Raw genomic sequence first — 20214 nt, forward strand, 5'->3', positions numbered from 1 at the left:
AGCAGCATAAGCATAGCAACACTGATTCAACCAATGGTGTGAGTTTGGGGTGGGGCTACTGAAACTGTTGTCCAATCAATGGCACAGTTTGGGAAACCTGTTTGAATTAAAGGGATAGTTCACTTTGAAATTAATTTTTGATATGTTTTAGCTTACCTCAAGGGCATCCAAGATGTAGGTGTCTTTGTTTCCGCAGTAGTTTCAATTTTGATATTTTTAGGTCAAACCGTTCTTGTCTGTCAGTCATATAATGCAGGTCTGTGGTCACTGTCTCAAAACACAAGCACAGAGTCCAAATTAAAACAATTCCCCATCGTCCAAATGAAACAATTCCCCATCATAAGTACACATTGATGGCCTAAGACACGAAACGAGCGGTTTGTGTGAGAAAACGAACAGTATTTATATAGTTTTTAGCTCTTGAAAACAGCACACGTCCAAATGGTCTGACGGCGCGGGCGAGTATAGATGTATACATAGATGTCGCCTTGGCTACGGTTTCGTTCCAATGAACTGCAGTAGCGAAGGCGACATCTAGTGTATATATCTATACACGCATAGATATATACACTAGATGTCGCTTTGCTACGGTTTCGTTCCAATGAACTGCAGTAGCCAAGGCGACATCTATGTATACATCTATACTCGCCCGCGCCGTCAGACCATTTGGACGTGTGCTGTTTTCAAGAGCTAAAAACTATATAAATACTGTTCGTTTTCTCACACAAACCGCTCGTTTCGTGTCTTAGGCCATCAATGTGTACTTATGATGGGGAATTGTTTCATTTGGACGATGGGGAATTGTTTTAATTTGGACTCTGTGCTTGTGTTTTGAGACAGTGACCACAGACCTGCATTATATGACTGACAGACAAGAACGGTTTGACCTAAAAATATCAAAATTGAAACTACTGCGGAAACAAAGACACCTACATCTTGGATGCCCTTGAGGTAAGCTAAAACATATCAAAAATTAATTTCAAAGTGAACTATCCCTTTAAGTCTTTATTTTTGCAATTCAGTTGTGTGCCAATAGTGGTACAGAAATCACACACATCCCCTTTAAATAAGTCTATTAAATGTTTGTTTTTGATATTTTTGCCCCCTGAGGTTCATTTGAAAAAAATAATTTATAATAACAATTTATTTATATATATTTTACAATTAATAATAACAGTTATAATTTATTTTTTATTAACATTTTCTACCCTTTGTTAAATGGTCTGTTTTTGCTGATGTTGCCTTGAAAGTTGGCATCAAAAATAATTTTCGAAATGCATGTTATTGAGCTCACTGTAAACGATTCATCCCATGTATATATTTCATTTTTAAATTACGTTTATTTTCATAATCTTGAATCAAAATGTCTTTGAAACTTGATCTTCCAGCGAAACGTCAGACTCTCTGGTGATGCATGCTGGACGTCGAATCATTACAGCACCTTTAACTGTCACAGAATGGAAAGCACAGGATTGTGGGATATCAAAGGCAGCGAAGGATACATCTATGCTGCCTTCCATAATCAATCAGATGAAGGTATCTCAGGAAGTGAAGCTAACATCGGGTTCGGACATGTCTTGATGCCTTCCTACTTTGGAATGCATCCTCCAAAAGCAGCATTTTTAAGCTTTCGGACAGCGAAGTGGATGCTGCACACTGGTGGTGGTTGAGGAGAGACCCCTGATATGACTGTAAAGCGCTTTGGGTGTACAGTAGTACATATGAAAGCGCTATATAAATGTCTCATTCATTCATTAATTCTATTCATACTATGACATACATCTGCGTGAAACGATTATTAAGACAAAAAACAATGTATGGCGGGGACTTGATTCTATCCATCAGTTGTTGACTGGAAAGAGGCCGATCTGAATGTGAGCTTGCAGTCGATTGTGAGAAAAAGGCGGGGTTTAAAGATGGCATACGAAAGTTGCGGTTGGTGTGTTAATGAACAACGTTTTCCACTTCTGATGACATTTCTAGTGAAAATTACTATTTTAGAAATTAAATATTTGCTTAGTTTTCACCAAAGCTCACTCTATTTTGCTGTAGATCATTAAACTATTACGCTGCCTCAGACGTCTGTCCGAAATCAGTTTTGCGAGGTACCTTCGTGCTAAGAAGTCATTGCCTGATAAGGCAGCGAGGCAACAAGTTGGCTGCCTAAGTTTTCAGACGCAGATAATATCTGCGTAATATACACATTGTGACTTTAAAAAACGCCCCGTTTGTATGTAAAATGAGCAACCGCTGTATTAGATCGTTACAGGATTGCAATTAATTGCAGGTTCATGACATCAGAAACAACAAAATCTGTTTCTCTCTCTCTTTCTCTCTCTCCGGGCAGCTTGAAGGCCTACTATTACCACCAGAGATCTGCTGCACTGCTGCGTGTGCTGGCTCGCTCTCGCCCCTGCAACCGCAGCATCTCCAGCACACTTCTGGCGTAGGCGTCCCGCAGGTTCACCCCTACCGCCGACATATCTGAGGCCGAGTTGCGCGTCAGTCGCTTCAGTGCCTCCCCGTGCCTCAGCGCCGCTTCCTTCATTTTAAGCGTGAAGTAGCAGGCAGAGAAACGTTCGTTGATAATGGCAATAGGCAGCGAAAGGATGAGAATGCCAGAGAGGATGCAGATGAAGGCCATCACCTTTCCTAGTGTCGTATCTGGACGGATGTCTCCGTACCCCACTGTGGTCATGGACGTGGTGGCCCACCACCAGGCGCTGGGAACGTTGGTGAAAGTGGTCTCTGGCATGTCGTGTTCGATGGCGTATTCCACTGTGGCGAAGATGGAGATGCCCACAGAAAGGAACAGCATCAGGAGGCCTACTTCCTCGTAGCACTGGGCGATCGTCATGCCCAAAGACTTGAGACCTGATGAGGAACGCACAAAGAAGATAAAGTTCCTTAATCTAAAGGCCCGTTAACACAAATGCTTGTCACGCTTGTCACAGAAAAGAAAGAACTCAAACAATATTTACATGTTTTCAAATAGCCGTTCAGGAAAAAAACTAATATTCGTGTCGGTATGAACATTATGCATTAAATGGATAGTTCACCCTCTTGTCATTCCAAACCTGTATGCATTTCTTTCTTCTACTTAACAAAAAAGAAGATATTTGGAAGAATGCTGATAACCAAACAGTTTTGGTTCCCCTTCACTTCCATTGTATTTTTTGTCCATACAATGGAAGTCAATGGGAACTGAATCGGTTTTATTACCAATATTCTTCAAAATGTCTTCTTTTGTGTTCCGCAGAAGAAAGTCAATCAAAGTGGTGTGCACAGGCCTTCAGACTAATATGAATGAATAGAGAATATATTTATAGATTAATATAAATTGTATTTTAGGGCTCAATCAAATAATATTCTGATTAAATGATCAAATGAATTGCAAATAATTCAATGTAAAAAGTAATTTCAGAAGTCAATAAATTGGTTGTTTTACTTCCATATCGGGTGCATGATTTTCAGGTGCATGTTAGTTTTTTTTATACTTCTTAATATTTTTCATAATTGAGTGCACTAAATAAATGTGTTAAATTAACAGACCTAATTTTAACATTATCACTGCATGCCAAGAGGATAGGTCCTTTTTTCTTAACCTTAGAACAATAGCATGAACAAGGAGAGGCCTCTCAATTAATTAGGGAAGGAAAATCATGATGGCACTTCTCAGGTAATTTGTGTCATGTCAACTTTCCCCAATGCATTGAACTCTATGTAACAAAGAATTAAGCATGTTATATTGTGTCACTCTTTTTTAACACGATGCTCAAACAATTTCATCTTTGACCCCATTTGCCACTGACCAACTGAAGTGTAGCCAATGATTACTGAACGGCTTGCATGCCAAAACATTACTTCAGTACCTACTAACATATAAGATGATGCTGTTGATAGAATTTGAATCAGTGACCGCATGACTTTATTTCTGGTGTAACATGTTCTACAGAGATCATGAATTTCTCTAAAGTGATAGATGTAAATGTGTCCAACGGATTTCCATATGCAAACAAGTTAAAACTATAAAGGATGGCTAGATATCCTCTCTATAGAAGTACTATTATATATGTGTGTGTGCATGTATGTTTGTATTAGGGGTGTAACGGTACATGTATTTGTCCCGAACATCACGGTTATAAACGACTTATACAGTCAGTCACAAACAATCTACTCTCCAGTCCAGAAGGGGGCGCACTCTGTAATGCAATGCTGTTTGCTAACTGTCACAACAGGAAAAAGAGCAGAAGAAGAAGAGACAATCTACGCACCAACCCAAAACGAGAGTTCAGATGGCCTCCGTTCATCTTCGGAACACAGTTTAAAATATTTTAGATTTAGTCTGAGAGCTTTCTGTCCCTCCATTGAAAATGTATGTACGGTATACTGTCCATGTCCAGAAAGGTAATAAAGACATCATCAAAGTAGTCCATGTGACATCAGTGGGTTAGTTAGAATTTTTTTAAGCATCGAAAATACATTTTGGTCCAAAAATAACAAAAACTACGACTTTATTCAGCATTGTATTCTCTTCCGGTTCTGTTGTCAATCCGCGTTCACGACTCCGCAGTGACGCTGCTGACATAAGACGCTGCTGAAATGCACACTTACGTACCATTTTTAAAAATATAGCAATACCAAAATACAAACAATGTAGAATAGCTTGAATACAGCGTGCGTCTCCCTCAGACTGTAAACGAAGCTTGGGCGCACCAGATAACACGTCAGCAGCGTCTTACGTCAGCAGCGTCACTGCTGAGTCGGGAACACGGATTGAATACAATGCTGAATAAAGTCGTAGTTTTTGTTATTTTTGGACCAAAATGTATTTTCGATGCTTCAAAAAATTCTAACTAACCCACTGATGTCACATGGACTACTTTGATGATGTCTATATTACCTTTCTGGACATGGACAGTATACCGTACATACATTTTCAATGGAGGGACAGAAAGCTCTCGGACTAAATCTAAAATATCTTAAACTGTGTTCCGAAGATGAACGGAGGTCTTACGGGCTTGGAACGACATGAGGGTGAGTCATTAATGACATAATTTTCATTTTTGGGTTAACTAACCCTTTAATACACTAAAGGAGGCTGTACTGTACCAACTACCTAGGGGGGACTAAATGCCACTAGGTGAAAAAAATGTAATTTGCACTACTGTCTGTTCAAAATAAATGAAAAGAAACCTAGCATTGGAGATTTGTTGATTTTTCCTGTTGTACCTAATTCGTATCGAACCGCGACCCCAAAACCAAGGTAATTATACCGAACCGTGACTTCCTTTGAATTTGCATCTGCCAGTGTGTGATGTGTGAATCTCACCGCAAAGGATCAGTCAAGAAGTAATATAACAGTAATGAAATCATCCAAGATATTCTAGCCTTTAAATATAGGCACCTAAGAACAGCTGCTACACTTTCTCACTCCAAAATGGCACGGGCACGGCTTCTTGAGAAATGCTTTATTTATTCTTTTTTTAGCTGCCTTGCTGAATACATTAACAGAAAGAACATCAAGCATCTAAAGTCAACACCTAGCCTACTTATTCTGTGTATCAAAGCATGTCCTTTTATTTTTAGAAGTAGAAACCGTATTTTGTTATTAACACGCTGGCTTTCATGGGCCCTTGACCCACGTCTGAGGTATTAGCGAAGAACTAGGTGTCTATTTTGAGAAAATGAAAATGCACTGGGGAAACACTCGAAACCTTGATATTGAATTATTTTTCTATTCATTTCCATGCTGATCTTGACCAATGTCATGTGTCACAGTTTGGTCTTAACACTACACTGTTCATTTTTTATGTTTATGGCTATTGGGACCGTCTGCCTTCGTTTGGTTTGTGTCTTCTGATCAGATTAGCTATTACTGAGAATAAACACCTTCAGACTGGCAGAGAATGCCGCAGACAAGAGAGACCCCATTATTAAAATGTGACGGATATGAAAATTGGCTCTGCCATCGCCTCTGTGGATTATCTGTCAGTGTTTACTTCAGATATTTATCCTGAGAACAGAGCCGACATTGTCTGCTTAGAAATGTGTTAACAGAATTATGGTGAGACCCTGTAAATTAAAATTCAGTCTGCTATTTAGCCACAAAATAAAATAAATATTGCTTTCCCTATTAAAAAAAAAACTTTTGGAATTAGTTCCCAACCAAAGGATTTAGAATTTGTCCTTATTTTACATTTCCATATTGAAGTTGATAGGACATGAGAAGCCCCAGTCCCATCAAATTCCCCAACTACCCTCCTTTTTTAGCTCTAGGATCATCTTGTTTAATTTATTCATGACTTTGAGGCTGCATCTTAGAAAGAGATTCTTTCCTTCAAAAAAAATACAAGATTAAACCCACAAGTCTGTGCTCGGTAACTGTTTGTCTGGATCTTCCTCTAAGTCTCCATGGGATACTGTCAAAATATGAATGGATGAATAAATTTACTCACTCTCCCCAAAATAGACTGACATCTTCATGAATTATTTCATTCCCCAGGATGAGAGTCCATGACGAGTCGATAGAGTGTTAAAATGCCCAAATGTTGAGGTGGTATGTGTGTTTGAGAAAAAAATGCTTCCATTTCTACTTGATTTTATGTTTTCAGAGCTTCAGCTCAGTTTTCTTCATCTTCATTAATAAATCAATTCAAAATGTTCAGTACAGGTTTCGACTTTGGCACCACTTAGATTTTTCCATGACCACTTCAATACTTTAAGGCAGCAGTTAAACTTAAATTTTTAAACGTAAATGATGTTGAATTTTTTTTTGCCAACATTTTTTTAGTTGACAGTGTAATTTTTGCTTGCTTTAGCTAACATTCTAGTTTAAGTCATGTCATCTAACAACGTATGATGCTTCATGTGAGAAGCAGGCTAAAGTTTTAGCATTTATTGGATGAAAATCTTGCCTTATACTGTATGTGTCAATAAATCTATTTATGGTTACATATTTTTAAACTGGTCAGTTAAGTGATTTGAGAGTGCAATGTCAAACCTGGTGAAGTGCCTGATGCACCATGTTTAAATTCTTTCAGTAAATTACATCAATTTCAGTCTGTTCCTCAAAGTGTGTTTGTATTTTTTTCTTCACTTAATTACAAGGTGCACTACTTTTCAAAAGTTTGGGGTCAGTAAGATTTGTTTTTTTATATAAATCTTTATATATATATATATAAAAAAAAATTTCAGCAAGTATGCATTAAATCCATCATAAGTGACAGTAAAGACATTTACAATGTTACAAATTTTTTTATTTCAAATAAAAAAAATTCAAAATAATCCTGAAGAAAAAAATATCTTGGTAGAATCTAATAATTCTTGGGCACCAAATCAGCATATTATAATTATTTCTGAAGGATCATGTGACACTGAAGACTGGAATAATGATGCTGAAAATTCTTTTGCTGAACATAAATTACATTTTAAAATATATTAAAATAGAAAAAAGTTATTCTAAATTGTAACAATATTTCACAATATAATGTTTTTACTGTATTTTTGATCAAATAAATGTAACATTGGTGAGCATAAGAGACTTCTTTCAAAACATAAAAAAAAAACGTACAGACCCCAAACCTTTGAACGGCTATTGTATGATTATTATGTGAAATGTTTCAATAGGTATATCACCTGTGGAGTGTCGGCCAAGTTTAAGCATCCTGAGTGACCTCAATAGCCGCAGCACCTGAACAACCCGTCCAACGTTCTCCAGTTCGGTAGACTCTCCATGAAGGTTTTCCACGGCCAGAGTCACATAGAAGGGCAGAATAGCCAGCAGGTCAATGATATTCACCACACTCCTGCTGAACTTACACTTATCTCTGACACACATGAACCTGAGTACCAGCTCACCGGTGAACCAAATAATACAAATGTACTCAAGAACATCTAAGATGACAGGTGCACCAAGTATAGTGAAGTCCAGCGAGATCAAAGCCATGTTCACGATGGACACCACCAAAAAGAACATGGACAGCGTCCCAAAGGTCTTGGCCGCCTTGGAGGAGTCCGGCTTCTCCATGAGGTCCCAGATTTGTTGGCGTAAGTCCTGGCACAACGCTCCGGTGAAGTCCTCCTCCTCGTTGTCCATTATCTCATCATCCTTACTAATATCCATCGTCTCTTTCATCTCCTTCCGGCGGTAGTACTTATCCCTGCAGCAACTGTCTATGCGGAGCTCATCGATGCCCCAGTACTCGATCTCCTGAAGGAACGAGATCACGCACAGCTCCTCTCGAACATGTAAGTGACCTGTCTTGTAGAAGTTCATGATGTACTGGAAAGTCTGCCAGTTGCGGTCAAAGAAGAACTCATTCTCCAAGAAATCTGCATCGTCGCACAGGTCTAAAGCAGAGTCTCGATTGGAGAGGGCCAGCTTGCCCAGGCGAGTTTCTGGGTGAGAGGCCAAAAGTTCCTGAGAGAGGATATAGCGGCTACCTCCGACATTTATAATGAAGAAGTCCAGCTGTTTGTCGCTCGGCAGTGCGGGCTCGCTGAAGAATACGCTGGAGTCCAAGGACAGCAGTGAAGCGTTGTCCTCGTAGAACTCTGCCGGACTTGATGAATCCGTGATCATGTTGTTCTGGGTGATGTTGAGCCCTGAGAGAGCCAAAAGAGGACATTTAAAGTGCATTAATATGACAGACTGAAAAGAGCAGTATCAATAATAATGGGGATTTGGCTGCTGGTAAAATGATAAATGATGACACATATTTGATATTTTCACACATGTTCCATGGTTTACACTGTTCATATTTTATCATGGTTTAGTAAATATGCTTGAGTAGCCAGGTTTTGAGATTTCACACTGTAGTGAACCATTGGATAATGTTCTTATTTTACATTTATGATATTAATACTACACACAACTAGAAATATATCTGGTTATCTCAAAGTAGTAGTGCACCCAAAAATGAAAATTCTGTCATACTCTCCATGCAAGTCAATGGGGTCCAATGTTGTTTTGTACAAAAACAGGCGAAACATTTGACAAAATATCTTCGTTTGAGTTCTGCAGAGGAACTATCCTCTTATTAATGCTTTTGCAATATCGCTATATTTTATTTTTTTACTGTTTTCTTCAGATGCTGGAAATTCAGTTTCTGCAATTAATGTACAAAGCACATGAATAATTAATGAGGAAAGAACTGAGTTAAAAAACAACAACTCACCATTACATTCAAGCAGCATGTTGTTTCACTTTGATGCCTCGAAAGGAAAGTTTCATAATCCACGGTTAAAAGTTGCCTTTACTCTGGGTTTAAACAGTACGGTTAATTGTAGTGTGAAGCCCTAGGTGTGTGTTTTATATAACATACAGTGCTTCATCTGCTACTATTCCTACATAATGCACTTTAATAGATATAAGAAGACAGTTTGGAAAGTATGTGTATACAGTAGGATATGTGTTATACCAACTTGAAAGCTCTGTGTATTGAATGAGCAAATTCCCTTAATGATTTTTTTTTCCCTTTTTTACGCCATCACTGGCAGACATCAGACACGGTGGGACGGAGAAGAAGCCTTTGGCAGTGTCCTACTTCTTCAAAGCTGCATTGAGATTTAAATATTTTAGCTGGCCTGTCTAATTAATTGAACTAATGTACTATTCTTGTAATCATTAATTCTCTTTGGTAAGCTCTTCTGTAATATTGTCATGATGGTCATTTTAAAGCCAGGTTTTTAACAAGATCCAATGGGATAACTGTAAAGAGGTCTGAGCACAATGTGGAGACTGAGAATACTTTTCAAAAGGGAACGATGCATTTCATTTAATTTTGTTTTTCTTTATTAAATTTAAAGCAACCCACTGTAAATAAATAATCCTTGCTACACTGTAAAAAGTGAATGCAGGCACTGCTGTTTCATCTGATCCTTAAAAAAACGTGGTTATTCCAGTCACATTAGATTTATATAAACCAGTCAATGCAGTTGTTGTTACCATGAATTACATTTTAAAATAACTGATTTTACGTTTATATTTTTTATAGTGTAAACTTAGAATTACGTGTTTGGCCTGTTTACATCATTAACAATGATCATTTATGTTGAAAAAAAGAAAGAAGGCATTGTCCTCTCTGAGATGAAAATGAAATGTCCGATTTTTACAATTTTCAGTGGGTAATATAAATAAGAGTTTTTGTGGATCTAAAGTAGCTAGTAATAACAACAAATTAAACAACAAATTTATTAAATTAATTTGATAAAATACAACTAATATCAATCTCTCAATCTTTAAATTATTTTACTATTTACGATTATCTTCTTATTTAGCGTCGGATAGACAGTAAATGCGCTATCTACAGTTAGGTTACCTGAAGACGAAATAAAATTTGTTTGGAATAAATTAATAGGCTAGGCTACTCAAATAAGCTTTATTTAAATAAGTCGCAAACAAACAAATGCAACATTTATTATTGACGACTAAAAATACATAACAAAGAACATTATACTGGAATACCAGTAACTCTGGACACCCACCTTCAGCCTATAAGCCTACACTGAAAGCACGCGCGCCTGTGTGAGGTGAGCTGGATCCATCTGGCTCTTTACTCTGTTCCCACTTCAAAAGATGTTGATCCTCTGTCGATAAACTGAAGAACATCATGCAAACGCCTTGTGATGTTCAAATCCGAAATGTTCACAGTGAAGAACTGATGCAACTCAAGGTTTCACAGGTTCATGAGAGTTCGGAACAGTTCTGACGCGCTCTCGTGCACCTTTCCTTTCCACAAGCGTTTTAACGGAGAGAGTGCGAGCTATCAACCAATCAGGAGACACTTTCAGGCTGCTAGGCAACAAACTCCAGACACTTAATACAACCAGTAAAAAAAATTAGACGCATTGTAATCATCTGGAAAAATCAAAGCCTTCGCGGTCACGAGATTTACACCTGCGTGCGCGCAGCACCTAAAAAGCAAACTATTCTTTGTTCGTCGTGGGTGGGTCAACTTTGACCTTAAACCTACGCTTGATTCAAATAACTTTTCCCACACATTTCAAAACAAAGTCCATGGTTGGGTAGTATGAACAGAGTGGACATGCATCTGCAAGTTGATTTATCAAACTCGGGTTTTATAGCCTAAAACCTGATAATCAGTGTTCTGTGAAGGGAATATGTTGGGAATATGTAGGCTAACTCTCAAAAAAAAAGGTACAAAGCTCTTACTGGGGCATTTCCCTGGTACAAAAGCAAAACAAGGAAAGGAAGAAGGAATCAAATTAATCACTATTGACATTTTTAAACGTTTATTACATTTGCAGTAAATGGTTAGCAGCTTTAGAGAATGGGTGTCCATGTAGTACCATGGTAGCCGTTTCTACTGTACACAACTGTGGGTTATTAAGGTCAGCCCCTGGTTTTAGCAAACCTGCAATGTAAAAGCATAACATATCACAAAACTCTTCTTAAACACCTCAGGTGTTGATTTGACTGGTTTTAAATGAATATACTCTTAAAATCAAGGTTCTTTATTGACATTGATGGTTAAACCTTTAAACATCCATGGAACCTTTTCATTGCACAATTTTGGAAAAGGGTTCTTTAGGTTATTAACATCACACAAAGAAAAACAAAGAACAGTTCTTTTAAGAACTGTTCACTGAAAGGTTATCTTAAAAGTTATTTTATGTAATCGCCGTGAAATCACCCCTTTGGAACCTTTATTTTTAAGAGTGTATATTTGAACATTGGATAAAATGTGCAATCTACAAGATTGCTCATTTCACTGCAGGCCTACATATTATAATTGCATAACTGACCATGTGTCAATGAATGAATGTATAAATGAATGAATGAATGAGTAATTACTGAATCAGCAGGTGAGATGGATCATAAATGATAGGAGATATGTGGTCAGAATAGAATAATTACTCTAACTTACTATCACTATTGCTGTGCGCATAGAAGACTTGTACTGTACAGTGTTGTATTTAGTTATGATCTTTATTTGATATCAGTCCTTAATAATGTAACGTTTCTACTCAAATTTAGAAATGCTAAATAACTACTTTTATGATTATAAAAAAATACTTGCTGAATGAAACATGCAATGTGATTATGTGACAAATGATGCATGCACCAAATGTAGTGAATACTGTCGAAATGTTATTTTTACTGGTTCACATTGTACAGTAGCTTTTACCATGTTGCCCCCTGCTGTTAGTAAAAGTATTGCTGCCACCAAATTAATCAGATGTAAAAACTAATGTAAAAACACAATTCCCTTTACATTGAGAGAACATAATTTCTTAAATAGGCCTAGGCCTATATTTTATGGAAAATAGGCTATTTAAATAAAAATTTCCAGACATTGTATCTGAACTTGTATCTGTATCTGGTCCTAAATGAAAGATTATACATTATAAAGTGGCCCCAACATTTTTTAATGCCACACATTGAATTTACTCAGCCTCATGTAACAAAGATGTTAGAGAACATGTTAAACATGTTACTGACAGGCAGCTTCAATCACCATACACTTTAATTAGATCTTTGGTCCTTGCAACGAAATAAAGTCATACTAATTTGGAAAAACATGGGTGTGTAAAAATGACAGAATTGTATTTTTTTTGGGACATGTCCTTTTAATATGAATTTATCCGCGTGGTCACGTGATAGCCCGCCCTTTCTTTTCAAACGCCATGTTTACTGCGCACGTACATCACCACCAATAGGCAGCAACACAGTGAGTATATCTATTAAAGTGTGAGCGCAAGGGTTTTATTTAGGTTTTATAAACTGTATACCTTTTTCTAAGTTGTGTTTTTACGTACACGAAGGCAGGTTTTGTCATGGTTTGTTGCAAAAGGGAATATAATTGTGTTTTGGTGAGCAAGTAGGCGGGACAAATAAGCTAGTCTGCTGTGCTATCAATCTCGCGCCGCCAAAAAGGTTTAAGTCTGAAGCACATGCATATTGAAAAGTTAGATTTTCACTCACTTTGCTTATATATCTTACATTTTCACCAGTTTACCTTACATTTGGTCGTAATTTTATAGTTTGTTAGCATGCTAAAGGTTTGTGTCTGTGCCTTATACAACTGGGATACAAACACGCGCCAAATTCGTTCTGCAGTAACAGTGCATTCACTGTTATTGATGTGATATGCGTCGATGAATAGAGGTGTCGTTTGTGTATGTAAATTATATAAGTAATACTACTACTATGGTATTCTGTTGAATTTGACGATTACAACACCGTTCTTTTATCTAATCTAGGAATCAACTGAAAAAAATTAATCATGAGTAAAGAAATTGAAGCTGTCAAGACAGAAGATCTTCCTGATCCTTTCCTGGAAGAAAACAGCATAAAAGTGGAAGAGGAGGAGGAGAAGAAGAAGAAGAAAAGGAAGAAGAGTCCATCTGATGATGCAGGGCAGGATGAAGCGGAAAAACCCAAAAGCAAGTCTAAACCCAGAGTCAAATTGTGTAAGTTGAATAATACCAACAATAGATGCCAAATCTATTCTTTCAAGAAATGTTATTCATGATGTCAATTACTGTTAAGGAACATAACTTTGTATTGAGCTTTTATTTAATTGTCATCAGCTCATAAATTAAATGAAGCTTGGATTGCCCACTCAAAAGTTACCATCATTGTCCTTTTGTAATTGTCTTTTCAGTCGAACCTGAAATTCTTGAAGGAAAACGGGAGAAAAAAATCATCCAGAGACTTGATTTAATGGGTAGACAGAAAGAAAAGCTGAAGATTGAGAGTACGGGAAGAGGTGACAAACTGGGAGACATTGCACGGATTAATCACTCCATCGGAAAGCTTAAAGTCCCTCTGCTCAAACCTCTGCATAACATTGTATATGATCGACCGGGAACTGTAAGGTTTAGTTTGAGACCTCACTTAACAAACAAATGGCCAAAAACCATATGTTACAGATTGATATTAACTTAATAATGCTGATTAATTTTCATACAGGCATCAGCTCTACGGAAAAATCTTCGGCTATTTAATGGATTTCCTTTTGGGCCGGACAGTGACCTTTACAACAAAAAGGTGGAGAAAGTGAAAAAGTAAGTCTATTTAACTGCCTTGGATATATATATATATATATATATATATATGTGTGTGTATGTGTATATATGTGTATGTGTATGTATAATTTTATTTTATTTTTTTACACATCTGTGATAAATCAAGGCATGAAAACAGAAATTATGAAACTATTTTTGCCATGTCCGATGTTGTCCCCGCCACTTTATAAAAATAACTCACAGATGTAGCTGTTACAGAGGAGGCATCTTGAACTTAATAAATTTTTTTGGTTGAGATGCATTGATATTTGAATTCTGGCCAATGCTGATAATTAAATTTGGAAGCAAGTAAATATACAATATTGGCACATACTCATAAATAAAAATACTGTGTATATATTTTAGGACAATAATGTTATTTTTGTGAAGTGACGCCATGTGCATGCACATAATAAAACCATCAGTAGTTTATTCTGTCTGATGTGAAATCCAATAATTAAGTTGTGATTGGTTTAAAGTGGGTGTGATAATGATTTTTGTCTGTCTGGCAGGCTTCAAAAGGGACTGCTCAAAACCATCTGTCAGACTCTTGATCTGGAGAGGACTGGAACGCAAATTGTTCTTTCTGAGAGGATCATGAGATTTCTTGTACAGCCAACCAACTCAGGAAAGGTAAGATCTTTCTCTCTGAACAATAACAATACACATTTAATGCCACTGTACAGCCATTGTACTGCTGGAGATTAAATGTCTGATGAGTTTTTCTTTTGCTGTTTACTAATGACTTTGTTTATCCTCTGCAGCCTGTCTTAAAGAAGAAAAAGAAGATGACCAAAGATGCCAAAAGAGAAAAATCTTCATCCAAAAGTAAAAAGCCACAGAAAAAAGTAGAAAGTGGAAAGTCCAAACCCATTGTCTCTGATTCCAGCAGTGATGACGATGACGATGACGATGATGAAGAAGAGAGTAAAGAGAACAGTAAGGGCACTGAGAAGTCAGCCACAGCAAGTCAAAGAAATAAAGACAGTGAAGATAAATCTTCTGATAAATGTAAAGATTTTATTGCTCCTATAGAAGACAGCGACGAGGAAGAAGTGAGTGAAATGTTTCTTTTGCTTTTCTGGGCGTTATAGTTGACACTGTGTGGTCAAAGATTTTAACAAATTCTACACATTTATATTGTTCTGACAATCTATAGACAATCATATTGTGTTTACATTTGCTTGTGTTTTGTCTGCAAATCAACAGAAATCTCCTCCTCAGAAGAAATCTTCCACTATGAATTCCGCAAAGAAATCTGACCAAAAGTCAGATCAGACTACATCAGATGATAGTGACCGAGATGTTCATGAAGAAAAGACTGTAAAAAAGGTTGGACACAAACACTTACTATTAGTAATAGTTTTGCATTCTGAAATGTCTTTTAAAATTGTTAATATAAATTCAAGCTTTTATAAATAACAAATTACATTTTGGAAAATTATTGCAATGCAGTTTGTGTGCAAGTCCGGAATGGAGATCAGCCAAAAAAAAAAAAAAACAGTTTCAATTTATGGGCGGTCAACTGGTGCATCTATACTTATTTGAGCTTGTAGAATAAAGTGTATGCTGTAAGTCAGGCAAAAATGCTGAATAACAATTATTTTATTTGAACCTTAATTTGATAACAATGAAAACTGTTATATCTTTCCGAAGAGTTTTGAACCGCCTCTGAAAGAAATAGCAAATTTACATTTGACACCTTCAGAACATTTCTGAGATTTAATTGACACTGGAAATGTGACACACATGACGACGATTTTAACATGAATTCTCCACATTTATGGTTTTATTGTTCAGACCATCTATAGGCAGTCTTACTATGTTTACATTGCTTGTGTTTTGCCTATAAATCAACAGAAATCTCCCCAGAAGAAGAAATCTTCCACCATGAAGTCCACGAAGAAATCTGACAAAAGGTCAGATCAGACTTCATCAGATGAAAGTGACCAAGATGTTCATGAAGAAAAGACTGTAAAAAAGGTTTGGACACAGACAATTACTACTAGTAATATTTTTGGACTCTGAAATATCTTTTAAAATTGTTAAAATAAATTCAAGCTTATTTGTAGGGATGCACCAGTCATGACTCTTTGCAGCCTCCATCTTCAGCATGTCCCGTCTCTGGCCTGTGATAATGTCCTGTTTACAGACTTTGCAATATTTCCACACAAATTACATTTGGGTAATTATTGCAGTGCAGTTTGTGTGCAAGTCCGTTATAAAGTTAGGCCAAAAAAAAAAAAAAAATCCAATTTATGGGTGGTCGACCGGTGCATCTATACTTATTTGAGCTTGTAGTTTTGGTATGCTGTAAGTCAGGCATATGTCAGCAAAAATACTGAATAACAATTAGGTAATTTGAAGCTTAATTTGTTAAAAATTAAAACAATATATTTCCCAAGAGTTTTGAACCGCCTCTGAATGAAATAGCAAATTTACATTTGACACCTTCAGAACCTTTCTGAGTTTTGGTTGACACTGGAAATGTGACACACATGACAACAATTTTAACATGAATTCTCCACATTTATGGTTTTATTGTTCAGACCATCTATAGGCAGTCTTACTGTGTTTACATTGCTTGTGTTTTGCCTGTAAATCAACAGAAATCTCCCCAGAAGAAGAAATCTTCCACCATGAAGTCCACGAAGAAATCTGACAAAAAGTCAGATCAGACTTCATCAGATGAAAGTGACCAAGAAGATGTTCATGAAGAAAAGACTGTAAAAAAGGTTTGGACACAAACACTTATTGCTAATATTTAAAATAAATTCAAGCTCATGTGAGCTTGTGGTTTTAGTATGCTGTTTAAATCAGGCCTGTATCAGCAGAAATGCTGATTAACAGTTAGTTCATTTGAAGCTTAATTTGATGATAACGAAACCTGCTATATCTTTCTGAAGAGTTTTGAACCGCCTCTGTCAGAAATGGCTAAATTTTATTTGACACTATAACAAGAACATTTGTAGCACTTTAGATTTACAGATCTGCTGATGCTCCAGAAATGTGTTACGTTATTCCAACTGATTTTCTTTCTTGCAGTAATATACCTATTTGATAATTGCATTAAAACTGACATCATAATTGACAACTTTTTTCTAGACAATCAAGAAGCCTGCGGCAAAGAGAAAAGCTCCAGCAAAGCCTGTCCCTAAAACCAAGAAAGCTGACAGCAGCAGCAACCGAAGGAAAAAGATGGCAAGCAAGATCAAGGGTAATAATGCAGCAAATTCTTCTGGATGCAATACCAAAAGTTAAAATCGAAAAAAAAAAAATCTTTTTTTCTAGAATTAAAATTACATGCAATCCTTTAGCATCATATCAAAACTGCAACTAGACACTTTGGTTTTGCAAAGTGCTGAGTTTGACATGCTGTATATTTTTCCTTCCAGATGAAAGTGAAAGCTCTGATGATGATCAGCCATTGATCAAGATGCTTAAAAAACCACCAAATGATGACCAGTTGAAGGAGGCGATCCAGGATCTCCTGAAAGATGCGAACTTGGAGGAAGTTACAATGAAGCAGATCACCCGACAAGTATGTTATTTCACAGCATTTCTCTGGGACAAAATGGCTTATTCTGAGAGCAGGGTTTGTAAGGTCAGGAAAAACCTGGAAAAGTCATGGAATTTTAAAATATCAATTTCCAGGCCTGGAAAAGATTTGGAAAAATAAATAAACCCAGAAAGTTCTGGAAAAGTCATGGAAATTTGTTTTACAAATATCTGTATAATAGAATATGTCAACAGTGTTCAACAATGGCTACGTTTACATGCAACCAAATAATCCGTTAGTAATCGGCTCAATCGGACTGAAAAGCCTTCGATCAGAATGAAGTTTTGATCTGATTGAAAAGGGGTGGTTTATTCCTTTTCTAATCCGATCGAGAGGGCATGTAAACACTTGATCGGGTTGAAAACCTAAACTGAAAGGACTGCGCATGTGCAATGACGTTGAAATAGCGTAATGACGTATGACGCGCTGGACGAGCTGTTCTTCCTGTTGAATAAAGTGTCATATAAATGAGTGTCCCGTCATTCTAAAATTCTCCTTTCACTCAGCGTCTGAAGTGGAGCAGGACAACGTCCCACCAGTCCTTGTTCTGGATTCTCATCACTTATTTATTTTTATTCTTTATTTATAATTTTTTATATAATACGCTTTTTTTTTTCTTTTTTTTTCTAAGTTTGTTTTAATTATGTTATAATATTATGTTGTTAAATGTTTAATATGTATCTGCCATGTAATAGCCGGTGATGCTGATATGGCAATAAACTCAAATACTACAACTACTATGGATTCTCATCCACAGACGACTGGTTTTGGGCGCAGGGAGGGACATTTTTACAGCGTTATGAATAAGCAGCACAAAGGTTTATATGCTCATTGTCTCCAAATTATGACCAGAAATGGATAAGTATTAAGTCTGCTGTTTAAGACAAGTAAAGATCAAATGTAGGAGAATGGTTATTATGCGCAAACAGCAGGAAACTCTGTATATTCGTGCAGTGTGCGCATGTCAAAAAAATCTATTCCGATTTGAAGCTTGTGACATATAAACACGCACATCAGTTATTTGGGAAACTGAAAAGTTTCCAAATAATTGTATAACTTATGAACTTCCTCTTTGTTGTAGGTTTACGACAAGTATCCAGACTTTGATTTGACCAGCAGAAAGGAATTTATCCGGGTTACAGTTAAAAGTGTAAGTACCTCCAAAGTGATAATCCAGTATTTTATAATCGATTGGTCAATAAGAAGCTGTTATAATGGGTACATTTCTTGTTTTTCAGTTGATATCATGAAGTGAAGAGAAGAAAATGCCTTATTTAAAAGGACAGCAAGGGTGAAGATCGTATACAAGACTTGATTTTCATTACACTGTTCGCAGTTGTGTAGGTTTTATTTTTATTTTATACAAGGTTTCTCAACTTTCCAGCAAATTCTGCTTTTTCGAATTTTAAAGTCTTTTTTAAAGTTCACAATGTAAAGTTCACATTTGACAGCGACTGATTTAGTTTGTTAAAATATACCACATTTTGAAAAATATTTTTTTTCCCACTTACTTTTATAATGGCTCATCATACATAGTCACTTAATTGCATTTTGACAGTCTTAGAAAAGACTGGCTGTGGCCTGCAATTACATTACAGTTGATGTTGCCAAGATATTGTACGCAATATTTAAAAATGTATTTGGTATCTGTTATTAGCGCTGGGTTTCATTTTTGAGGTCCTGAATGCTGATTTGCAAAAATGAAACTTATTTAGAAATGAATGTTTTTGTCAAAAAAAAATTCCAGCATGCAATTTGAAAGTGTCACCTTCCATTTCAGTGTTGTGCTTAGAATAATTTGGGGTTTTAATACTAATTTGTAAAGAGCGAAAAGCATTTAACATCTTTTTTTTTAAATCGTTGTTTCAGTTTTGTTTTTGTAAATATGCTTTGCATGTTCAGTTTTCTTTCCTATATTTTTTAATACTAGTCATAAGGATCAAACATAACTTAAATCCGTATCTTAAATGTAATTCGTACCTGCAGGTCTGTATTGTAGATTAGGTTCTCTGACAAGAGTTAAGTTTGATCTGTTGTATACACTGACCTTAGTAACAGTTTTATCAGTTATCATCCATCATATTACTCTGTGATAATGCATCAAAAACTACAAAACAGAAATGAAGATGTTTATTTTGTAATAAATTGATTTTTCATAGAACATAACCTGTCTGTTTCTTAAGACTAAGGTTCAGGTGCCACTTTTTGATAGTGTTTCTACATTTTTATGTCACAGTTAAAACAATTGAATGTGTTACTCAACCTTTTGGACTCGAAGGTCATCCATTGTCAATCCAATTCGGCTATAATTATGACAAAAATGCTTGTTTTTAATTCTGTGTTTTGATTGCCAAGGTTTACTGACATTGTATGAACAAATATACCTCCGAGGTAAAAAGAAAAAATTCTGTTCCCTGACCGGGAATCGAACCCGGGCCGCGGCGGTGAGAGCGCCGAATCCTAACCACTAGACCACCAGGGAATGTGGTATTAAACAAGCAGAAATACAGCTGTTAAAAGAAATCAGTATCTGGAATATTTCCCGCAAAAAGTTAAAATGTACTATCCTATCCTTCAACTACGTTAAGCCATCAAAAACTGTCCGAAGCCTCACGATTGTA

The 20214-nt window shown here is 36.4% G+C and overlaps 2 protein-coding genes across 7 annotated transcripts in view; one reads left to right on the top strand and one right to left on the bottom strand.

The window, feature by feature from the left end:
• The window catches only part of dek (DEK proto-oncogene), a 379089-nt gene extending 359148 nt beyond the window's left edge, over positions 1 to 19941 (top strand). The window contains exons 1-13 of one of the 6 annotated variants that reach the window (XM_084435650.1): positions 12622 to 12695; positions 13228 to 13437; positions 13632 to 13840; positions 13940 to 14034; positions 14547 to 14667; positions 14799 to 15089; positions 15244 to 15366; positions 15895 to 16017; positions 16644 to 16769; positions 17140 to 17251; positions 17430 to 17575; positions 18675 to 18743; positions 18832 to 19941. In XM_084435650.1, coding sequence (XP_084291776.1) covers positions 13251 to 13437; positions 13632 to 13840; positions 13940 to 14034; positions 14547 to 14667; positions 14799 to 15089; positions 15244 to 15366; positions 15895 to 16017; positions 16644 to 16769; positions 17140 to 17251; positions 17430 to 17575; positions 18675 to 18743; positions 18832 to 18843 — 1614 coding nt within the window. In that variant the 5' untranslated portion in view covers positions 12622 to 12695; positions 13228 to 13250 and the 3' untranslated portion in view covers positions 18844 to 19941. Of the gene's footprint in view, positions 1 to 12621; positions 13144 to 13227; positions 13438 to 13631; positions 13841 to 13939; positions 14035 to 14546; positions 14668 to 14798; positions 15090 to 15243; positions 15367 to 15894; positions 16018 to 16643; positions 16770 to 17139; positions 17252 to 17429; positions 17576 to 18674; positions 18744 to 18831 lie in introns of those variants that run through there. The other 5 variants (XM_084435651.1, XM_084435652.1, XM_084435653.1 and 2 more) reach the window with 5 other exon arrangements.
• Positions 1004 to 10695, bottom strand: kcnv1 (potassium voltage-gated channel modifier subfamily V member 1). The gene is made up of 4 exons (XM_084385807.1): positions 10489 to 10695; positions 9180 to 9216; positions 7639 to 8607; positions 1004 to 2874 (listed from the first exon to the last, which is right to left on the bottom strand). Exons 2-4 carry the CDS (start codon positions 9196 to 9198, stop codon positions 2363 to 2365), a joined length of 1500 nt encoding a protein of 499 aa, XP_084241933.1. The 5' UTR covers positions 9199 to 9216; positions 10489 to 10695; the 3' UTR covers positions 1004 to 2362.
• Positions 19942 to 20214: the final 273 nt, after the last annotated feature.

Source organism: Rutilus rutilus (assembly GCF_951802725.1).
Source record: "Rutilus rutilus genome assembly, chromosome: 17".
NCBI lineage: Eukaryota > Metazoa > Chordata > Actinopteri > Cypriniformes > Leuciscidae > Rutilus > Rutilus rutilus.

Coding starts and splice junctions, on each gene's coding strand:
- kcnv1 (XM_084385807.1), bottom strand. Junction 2,875..7,638: donor ACTTGGCCGACACTCCACAG/GTGATATACCTA, acceptor GTTCCTCATCAG/GTCTCAAGTCTTTGGGCATG.